The sequence below is a fragment of the Morone saxatilis genome, unplaced genomic scaffold, assembly GCF_004916995.1.
Source record: "Morone saxatilis isolate NCDOM2014 unplaced genomic scaffold, NCSU_SB_2.0 Contig21, whole genome shotgun sequence".
NCBI lineage: Eukaryota > Metazoa > Chordata > Actinopteri > Moronidae > Morone > Morone saxatilis.
Genome location: NW_023339774.1, coordinates 16,307,743 through 16,318,187, shown reverse-complemented (window position 1 = coordinate 16,318,187; position 10,445 = coordinate 16,307,743). Strand labels below are relative to the sequence as shown.

Genomic DNA, 10,445 nt, shown 5'->3' with positions numbered 1-10,445 from the left:
AATGTGCCCTTGCTTCCCCACCCCCCCACCCCTCCATCCCCAGGCAAAGTCAGGAAATGAGCGCTCTGGAGCCTCCGCCTTAACAAGCCGTGTTAACCGGCCAGCAGAGCTTCAGACAGGCTGCTGGCTCACACGGCCTCCAGGTCGTCAGCATGTCTGGCACCATGCAACTTGCCACATTTGGCAGAGCTGAGGAGGCTCAGGTCTTAATGATGTTTATTTTTCCCTTTCTCTTTGCCTGTTGCATCTTTTTAAGACCAAGCCTTATTCCATGGGTCAACAACTGCCATTGAGCATAAACAAATACTGAATGTGTATTAGTGATGTTTGAATCCTTCACTAATTCAATAAAAGCCACGTCGCAGTGGCTGCAAGATGGTGTTCCCACTTGAAAGGATAAACACAAGTATCTATAGCAACAAACAGCAGCAAATGAGTCATAGTTTCCATACATCTACCACAGGTGTCCCCTGTGGTTTATCTGTGTACCACTGCTCCGGTTGTTTGTTGTGTACTGATATCGACTCCAGTCAGCAACAGGACACCCAGAGTTTTATCTGCCCCCTGGTTGGTTTTCAGAATGAGCTTTTACAGGCGTTCGTGTACTGGATTACAGAAAGCCCCACAGACCTCCATGCATGGTCTGTAGCTGCAGACCAGAGCTCAATAGACCACATCAGTCTGCTGGAGGACCTGGGCTGAGTCACATCATGGTGCGGTTGATGAGGTCAGACAGTGAACGCTGCAGCTGGCTCGGACATAAAACCAAACCCCAAATGTCTCTGACACCATCTCCTGACTATTTTTATTTGTGATACCAATACGACCGAAGACCGAGACTGATATTCACACTCAGCTTCTCCTTATATGGTCAGTTGCTAACAGACACTTATGATTAGAGCATTTCTGTAATTTAAATGACAACAAAATGTACTGTGTTACCAATGAACAATATGCAGACTACCTGAAGTTTTCATGCAGCATAAAAAGACAGTAAGGGCTGTTTGTTCTCTCAGGGGAGGTCTGACAATTAGCATTTTTCAAAACCTTTGAACCGAAAAAGAAAACAAGACAAACAGAAACAAGAATGATTAAAGGCACGTAATAGCAAGCATGTGATACATTAATAGTAAAACAAATAAAGATGTTTTACTGTTATTTAAGGAAGAAACAAGGAGAAACATGCATGACCTATAAATATTGTATTAATTGTATTTATTCTCATCAAATCAAACTATTTTTTCCGGGTATCCAAGTTTCCTTATCTAAACTCAACATTTGCCGTAACTTATTATAAGCAAAATATTTTTTTTTACAATCAAAACATGTGGTTTCCATTATTCTTCTTTTAGTGCATTATTATAGGATCATGTATCAAGCTCTTTGGATTTATTTGTCAATGATATGTAATTCAGAAATGTTTGTATGATTTACTTATGGGAAATAGTCGTATTACCCACTGTACTTATTCTATACCATTATATTCTCTTGGTACACATAACTATACGATATATTGCACTAATGATTTACATAATCATATAATTTGTCTCCTCAATGTGACATTTTCAGGCATAATGGAAAAGGAATTACGGATGTTGACCTCGTGGGGAAATAAGTTTTGCTGTCAATGAAAATACAGTATTAAAAAAAACTACATTAACCACATAAAGGCTCCTCTTCACAAGACGTTCTTTCATAAAACGACTTACATCAGTACCCTCGTGTTTGAGGAACGGACACAGACTTTTACAACACAGCAAACCTCAGCTGGTGGTGACCGTAAGTCTCCTTGCTCCTGCGCTGAGTGCTTAAGTGCTCATTACACTGTGGGATGCAACGTCTTACAAGCTCTACACTGTCTTACCTGATGAAGTTACATAACAGCAGCCAGTCAGCAAGTCAGAGGGGTCTGATCCAACACCTCATTAAATCTGCAGCATCTATCAAAACCGCAACCCTGTCTGGTAGAGGGGAGTCACTCCAAACCCCAAATTACAGCATTAAATTGCCTGAATTTTTGGTATTAGGCAGACTGTAACTCTGACTTTAAGGCAGAGGCTTAATAAATGGACCCACATCCTGCAGCATATTTAGACTGCAAACTCTTGAGCCAAATTGGTATTTCATGGTGGATAAAGCTGTCGAGTTTCCTGGAATCGTCTAACATAGCATGGAGGGCATGAATACAAATTATACATCAAATGTTAGAGATCCAAAATTAATCAAAAAATTTATTCTGAGCTAATATGGAACAGAAAATCTTTAGAAATGAGGCACTGCTCATTACAATTGTAGATTGTAATTGAGTCATTGGCCTTGAGGTATTCCAACTAAATCGATGCATAAATACATATTTGTCTGAGTTGAATGTGAGTGTGAACTATTAGTCTGGATGTGTATTTAAAAAAAAACTGATTTTTCTTATCCTTAGAAAACCCACTTTGGAAAATTAGAGGAAATGGGTGAAACCATTGCTATATATTTTCAATTCCATTTACCTGACCGAATCGCCCGCCTTCACATCTCTCTGTGAAATCACTCAAAATGCTCTTGGTTATGGACACGGTAACATAATGCTGAACGCCCTTCTTGGAAAAACATGGCTATTACGCTAGAAGATTGATGATAGGTGGACAGAGGTATTCTCTGAATAGCCTCAGTACGATGAGGGAACATATCGTTTCTAAAACAACAATGTGGTTTCAGTGTCTCACTAAATTTCTCAGTATTATGCAAGGGTACTGAATGAAGGCTCCCGCAAAGCCGTCGGTCGAAAGTTGCGGTTGATGGTTTTGCCATATGTAAACTGTGAGTTCACTCTCAGATCATCTCAGACTATCCAGCTGCTCCTTCAGTCACTCACACCAGCTGGATGCGTTCACACTCACTCACTCACTCACTCACTCACTTCACCTCGATGTATGTCTCACCAACACCTACACACCTTATACTGTAGATACGTGACACCAAATCAGCCACGCAGCTTTCTCTCTCTCTCTCTCTCTCTCTCTCTCTCTCTCTCTCTCTCTCTTTTTGTCACACCAACACCCACAATGCTACCTTTACCATTTTTCTCTCTTTCCTTTTACTTTTTTGGCCACACTAGCAGCAATGCTTTATGGATGGCATTGTCATATCACTACTTTGGTCCAGGCTGAAATATCTCAATTGGATTCATTGCTTTGAAATCCTATACCAACATTCATGGTTCCCAGAGGATGAATCCTAATGATTTTAATGATCGCCTGACTTTTCCTCTAGTGTGAGAATGTTATTGTGCATTTTGAATGAATGTCCACTTAATTTGCTACAGACATCCTTGTCCCCCTCAGGATAAATTGTGATAACTTTGGAAGTCCCTTAACTTTTCATATTGCGCCAACATAAGGTCAAACTTAGCATTGTTTCGCGTTTTTCGTAGCCACCATAGTAGTTTCCCCCACGCACTAGGAAGGGCAGGGTGAAATCCTATAAACTGGTCCTTTAAGGAGCTACTATCATGGCTATAGATTCTTTAGTTCAGGTTATGCTAGAAAAGACTGATTTTGTACAATAACCATACAATATCCTTATGTTAAGTTGTTCCAAATGGCCACACACACAACAAATTCAATAGCCAGCTGCCATAGAGAGGGGGGAGAGACGTGTGACAGAAATAGTTGTGTAAAGAAAAAAAAGAGAGTTAGAAGGAGTCCAAAGTCCTTTCTCACCTCCACACAGCTGGCCAGAGCGTGAAAGTGGGTGTGAATGTCTTATTGTTGGTTTTGGTAAGTTACAGAAATTGCTGTCGGACACAGCTTCCCGATTCTGACGTCGGAAAGGTTTCGTAAGCTGTTTGACACTTAGATGTCCCATTTCACTCCAGTCAACATGTTCATAAAAGGTTCTTCGTAGCAAACCATGCATCATACAACTGCTTCAGGATATGAGAACAAAACTCACCTACACTATACAGCAGCTTGTTTACACAGTATAAACAGCGCTGCATTGTGCTCCATTGAGTCTTATTCCAGGTGCTCTCATTAATCCTTCATAGTTCTGGCACATTGAGACCAAACATGTCTGGGCTAGAAAGGTCTGCCATACGGTGGGAAACAGCACATAGGGAGAGAGCACACTGGACCATTTGTTTAGACGCAGTCAAATTGCTGTTTTGTTCTGAACAGTGACAGAGAGTATGAAAAATGAAAGAACCTCTGTCTGAAAATGTTCATTGTGAGTACTGAAAGTCAAATCACGTCTGAAGAGGCACACTGATCTCTCCGTACAAACTGTATTGATCGAACCAAATCAAATATTGAGGATTAATGTATTTATTGTGCATGAGCATAACAATTTAAGCCCACAGAATAAGAACAAAAAAGTTTTTTCACTTGTGTAGGAGTGGGCTGGTTTGGAAAGCTGTGTGTTATGTGTCTGATATTTGAGTGGGTGTGGGTACGTCATTCTGTGGACTTATAACCTACTATTCCTTATAATAAGTGGTTCATGAGGGGGAAGTGGGCCACATGTGGTAAAGTGAAGTTACTTGAGACGGAGGCTCAAATTAGTGACCTTGTTTGAATGTTAAGGTACTGATTCTGTGCCAATTTAACAGAATTTCTTTGTTACATCCAAAGTCTTTGAAACTAGACTCTCTATTTCCTGTCTAGTAGTATAGGAGCAGGAAGATAATGCATTTCCCAGAGAGACAGATGTCCATTCTCTAAAGTGAAGTCCAGGAAATGAATAGATTTCTTCCATATTCTGCCTCAGTCTCAGTCTCCTCCACCTTCAACTGCTACAAGAGACAAAGCATGAGGATAGGATTTAGATCTTTCGTAACACCAAATGCTCAGACCCCCGTTTATCACATGTATCTGAAAGTTGTTTCAACTTTATGCTCGGAAAAATCACATGTGGCATTTATGTGGCTGTAGTAATGGTGCCCACTTACAGGGAGGATACTATAGGGTCAAAAGATCTTAACACAGTCCCCTGCTATGAAGAAGTCACAAAAGTTCACAACAACAGGCGATAAAAACTGTGTGAGAACATGGTGATTTACAACAGCCTGTCCCACCTGTGACTGCCTGTTTGCCCCAAGCTGAGGATAAATGGTTTTAAGGGGGGGATTCTGGGACAATCCACAGGCAGAAATTCTCATCTTAAAGAATAATTCTGGTCTGTTTTCATAGCTTCCACTATAATTTATTTTGGTAATGATAAAACTGTACTCTGCTGAGACCTGGGAACACTCAAGAAAGCTATAGTGTCATCTGACGGGGGCAAGAAAGAATTGGAATTGTGAACGGGCCAAAAGTTCAGTCAGATTATTTTGATTTAGTTTTATTTTTTGATGAAAATGTATTAATTTTTAATCATATTTTAGTCCTTCAATTATTGTTTGTTTAAGTTAGCAAAAGCCTTGTGTACAGGTACCATGCTTACTGGTGGGGGCTGTAAAGAGAACATTCACTTACCATCTAATAGGTGTCTGGGGCCTGCTTGTTTTAATGATTGCAACTGTTTTGTTGCTGTTTCTTCTTTAATTTTCAGTCGGACTGTGGAATCCAAGAACCAGTAATTCTGAAATGCACAACGCTCTTAATGATTAGTGAAAATGTCAAGCAGCTAAATCCATTTTTGTAGAAGAGAAAGTTTGAGTTTGGGAGGACAATCAGGAACATATTATGCGAGTATGAGATAAATGCAAGTTGTTGAATAAGACTGCATTAACACAGTACTTAGCTAATTTGTCCACTGATCTATTCAACTTTTCAGTTCAATTTTATTTGTATAGCGCCAAATTATAACCTCAGGACACTTTTCATGTGGAGGTCTAGACTCCTTATTAATAATTTACAGAGACTCAATAATTCTCATCTGTCTTTTTCATTATTGTTTGTACTTGCTATTTTTTTTTTATTTAATCATATTTTTAGTTTTAAAAGGCTACATGTTGTTTAATTTTAGTCTTGTCATCAACAAAAGACCTTTTTAACAGCAGCCATTTTGTCATGAAATAGGAAATTGTAGGGTAAACACAAGTGTTACTGATAAAACTAATTAAGGCTCTGGTCCATTTAGCGTCACAAAGCCTTTCCAGTGAGCCAACATGCACACTAGCAGCATCCTGACTCTGTTTGACCTAAATGGAACAGAACCTCAATTAGTATCACTGTGTTTACCCTACTATTTCATGTCAAAATGGCTGCTGTGAAAAAAAAGTAAAAACCTTCTATTAAAAGTTCATAATAATCTGGCACTGCACATAAAACACACAACTGCAGTAAATACAGTAGGTCAAAGTTGAACCATGTAAACTATCATGGATGTTAAAAACGGAAAATTTGGGTGGTTATTTAAATATTCGCCTTTCTCCTGTAGATATATAATTCTAACTTTTTCAACCTGTATGGTTGTCTGCTTATTTTTCTTTCCTGGTTCTCTTGTTTAGGTAAATACAATGTTGTTATTTTCAGTTCAAACCAGGAAAATAGGACAGAAGTTGTGACACACCGGAACTGAACCATTTTACTGCAGCTTTAATTGCAACATTGCAGTGAAGGATGATGAGTGGACATTTCCTAGCGACAAAGTACTTCCTTTTGTTCCTTGTTGTGTACAAGTGATGCCAAAACACGCACTAGTAACTAGGCATAGTTTGCACGTGTGCATGCGGGTGTGTTACGTGAGGATGTGTGAATGGAAACCAGGTGCTTTTGTGCTCTGCCAAGACAGGCTTGTTGTTGCATCGTCAGCTTGGTGTGTCTAGAAGTGGCTTAACAAGCTCAGCAGGACCCCACACATCAAACACACCGCTAATGGCTGATAAACTCATTGGGCTCGGTCAGGCCGGACAACAAATGGGCACGTTTACGTTCACGGCAGCACAGAAAAACCCCAGTGTGCTTCTCAGGCCCTCCATTCACAATTCAGCCCAGCTATTTTCATGAGATGTTAAGAGGAAACGGGCTCCTGGTTTATGGGAAAGCAATAAAATGTCAGATCCTTGACTGGTCAAAGCAGCAGCTTGTTTAAAAAAAAAAAGGAGAAAAGAAAGACTTATGTGAGGTAAGGAACGACAAAGGCAGATGGAAAGAGACAGGCTGGTATGATGTCATAACATTTCTGCAAGAGCTCGGTTAGACAAGAGGAAGAGTCAGCGCTGGTGGGGTACCAAAAAACTGCAGTAGTGAAACACACACGAAAGAGCTTATCAGGACAAATCAACAGAGTGATTTGCAGTGATTTACCTCATATGGAAAAGGGAATAAATTCTAAACAGATGCTGTGGTTCATTTGCAGGTTGTTAACAACACAGTAGGTTCTTTCCTTTGAATTTTCTGTGAATGCCTACAAATAATCTCCACACAACCATAGCCCAAAATTAAAAATAAGTTGTATACCTACAGTATAAGTTACTGGCCCAAGCTTACTTCAGCAAATCTTTGTGCTTTCTCTGCATTTATTAAACGAGATGAACATGTGTACAACAAACAGTGCCAAGGTGAGACTGGAAGAGAAGAATAAAAGACCCAAGAGGCACATTAAGGTTTTGAGGAGTGAAGTTTAATGGGATCATGATTGTCTTTGTCGGAGGTCAAATATTTAATTGGTTTAAGGGACAAAAAGCACAACCAGAGCCACTCCTACATTCACTCAGCCAACTAAAACTCTCTACATAGATAAACCATCAGGGCAGAAAAACCCCAAGAACCACTTTTAGCAGCTCAGTCTTACAGAGGGTCATTACTTTTGACAAATGACAGACATTTTACTTTTTCAAAGGTTGGGCAAAAGGCTACCACATATTATCTTTCTCATTTTGTCCAAACACACTGTTCCCAACAAACCGTTTTCATCTCCTCCTATCAAAGGGATTTATTGTTCTAGCTGGGTAAAACTCTCTTTCTCTCCATTCTCTTTTATCTGGGCAATCTCTCCTCTCTGATTATGCTTTAGCTGGTTGAGATCAGTGTTACTCTCCAGGAGAGTAAAAGTGACCTCAGTCTGACTCATTGGTCGGCATCCATCTGCTCCCCGGGCCCTACAACACGCACAGACTGACAGAGAGGCTTTCAGACAGACAGACAGACTGGCAGTGTGCTGTGGGTTAGACACATGTACAGATGAACAGAGAGACAGAGGTACAGACAGGTAGGGTCCTAAGGTTGCCCCGTGACGAAGAAGGAAGGAGGCAAATTAGTGCGGTAGATAGGGCGGACTGTGACCTTATTGGCCGGACTGTTAGCGAATGGGGTCACTGGGATACAGCCGACGTCACAGCGTGCTAGTTGTAGAAGCGGCCAATCGCTTTCCTATGTAGATCCTGAAACGAGAAAGCATTAATTGATTATTGCCCATTCGCTAAACTCCTCCCCCAAACAGCAGCTGTCCAATCATGGCTTAGCAACTGTAACTAGCTTCAGCAGGCCTATCAAGCTTTGGATTTCTCAACATGTTTAAGTGGTTTTTGGAAGTTTGGAGGGTGGCGTCTTTTTTAGCATTTCCCAAACCGAGAGGAAAAGTGTTTCTCTGCCCTAACATAACCTGCAATTGTTAGCATTTGTTAGAATTTGAGGACATTTACACATATTAAAGGACCTTTTTATGGGTTTTTTTGTCTAAAAACAATTAATTTGGAAACATTAAACATCCAGTCAGAGACAGTGGTTTCAACCAATTCGTGAAGCTAGTGTTAATTAGATAGCTAGCTATAGTTGATCAAATTTCAACTGTCATTTTAACTGGGAAAACTGTCAGTTTTCAGCTAGAAATGAGTAGCTTCTTTTGTCTATCTCTGCATGAAATCTAAGACTTATTTTTTCATAAATGACTAAGAATTTCAAATAGTTATTCTGCCACCATTTTCATTGTGCGTATGTACTATGTGAGAACGAAAAGCTTGACAGGCGTAGCAACAGTAATTAAGGAAGGTGGGGCTGTCAGTTGTTGCAGTGCTGTAATGCATTTGCATAAAATGGAAAAAAAGTAAGTCTGTGTTTGTGTGTGTGTGTGTGTGTGTGTATGTCTCACCCGACTCCAAGTGTGAGCAGGTGTGAAGCCAGCAGTGAAGGACCAAGGATGAGGAGAACATCAGAGGAGAAAATTCCTCTCTTCATCACCTCTGTCTTCCTAACGCTGAGGGAGCCCTGCTGCTTCGGGTGCTGAAACACAAACTCCCTGCAGGGAAAGAGGAGGACGAGGACCCAGAGATAAGAGATGCACAGAGAGGGGAGATAGAAAGGTAATATATATATATATATATATATATATATATAAATAAACAGAGATAATGAGAACACAAGAGAGAAGACCGAGAATGTAAGAAAGGTAGCGAAGCACTGAGAGTCTGAGACCATTAAGAGCTACTACCTGTCAAATAGACTTATTGTATCGCAGAAGATTAAATGTCAAGTGTGGCAGTGTAAATAAAAGCGAGGGTGATTCATGTGTTTCTCAACTCTCAAAGGTATAAACAAAATTTAAAACACAGCTTTGGAACCTGCTGTCAAAGTCAAACTAAAGAGATACACCATACAATCCCAATTTTATATGGAGTTTTTTTTGCGAGTAAAACAGGCCTGATTTTTTAACTAGTGCCAAAAACAATAATAGTGAGTGTTTGGTTAATTACTTATTATTACATTTCTTTATTTCTTCACAAACAAGTCTCCTCTGTATGTCAGGCAACCTCACAGTGACTCACTGCACCAGGAGATATTTACAGCAAGTAACTTCCCACAAAACCACAAATTGTTTTTATATTTCTGTTTGTGTACGGATTAAACAAATTGGATATAACATGTTAATCAGTGAGCTTTCGAGGTGCTGTTAGGCTCCAGATATCTGTGTAAGGCAGGTTTTGTTTGTAGCTGATAGCTAGGCTAGCTGTTGTCCCGCCGCGTGGTTCCGTGTCTTTTTGCTGAAGCATAAGATAATTTGCCGTCATCCGCTGCTTCCACATTAATGTATAAAATAGGAGCTAGGTACGCGATGGATAGAGTAGACTAAGATGTAGATAGATAGATAGATAGATAGATAGATAGATAGACTTTATTAATCCCCGAAGGGAAATTGGTTCAAAGTTGTCTAACTTTAGGCAAAAGGTTCTATTCCTTGAAAACTGTACATCTTTGCAAGTACTCTAACAAATTATGGATGTAGTAAAATATCACAGGAAACATAAATAAACATAAAATAAAATGCAGTTTAAAGGAGCTGGGCTTACTTTGGTGGCATATTTTCAGGTCTACTGGACCAATCCCACACCCAGTCAGTGTCCCCTCGCCGCTCACCATCCTCCTGCAATATATAGTGTATAAGTGTTTAGATGATGTGCAACAGTAGAAAAAGGAGAGGACACAGAATAGACAATTTTGGACAAAGACAGTGGCGTTGACCTGAGCAACCTCAGCACATGAACGTTGCTGATACTGATACATTTGTCTTCGGGGGAA

At 40.0% G+C, this 10,445-nt stretch overlaps 1 protein-coding gene across 1 annotated transcript in view; it reads right to left on the bottom strand.

The window, feature by feature from the left end:
• Nucleotides 1-7,548: 7,548 nt before the first annotated feature.
• The window catches only part of zgc:73226 (uncharacterized protein LOC402792 homolog), a 7,554-nt gene continuing 4,657 nt past the window's right edge, over nt 7,549-10,445 (bottom strand). The window contains exons 4-6 of the mRNA XM_035668091.1: nt 10,217-10,290; nt 9,022-9,168; nt 7,549-8,314 (exon numbers count right to left, since the gene is read on the bottom strand). Of these exons, the coding sequence (XP_035523984.1) occupies nt 8,266-8,314; nt 9,022-9,168; nt 10,217-10,290 (270 nt within the window). The 3' untranslated portion in view covers nt 7,549-8,265. The remainder of the gene's footprint in view (nt 8,315-9,021; nt 9,169-10,216; nt 10,291-10,445) is intronic.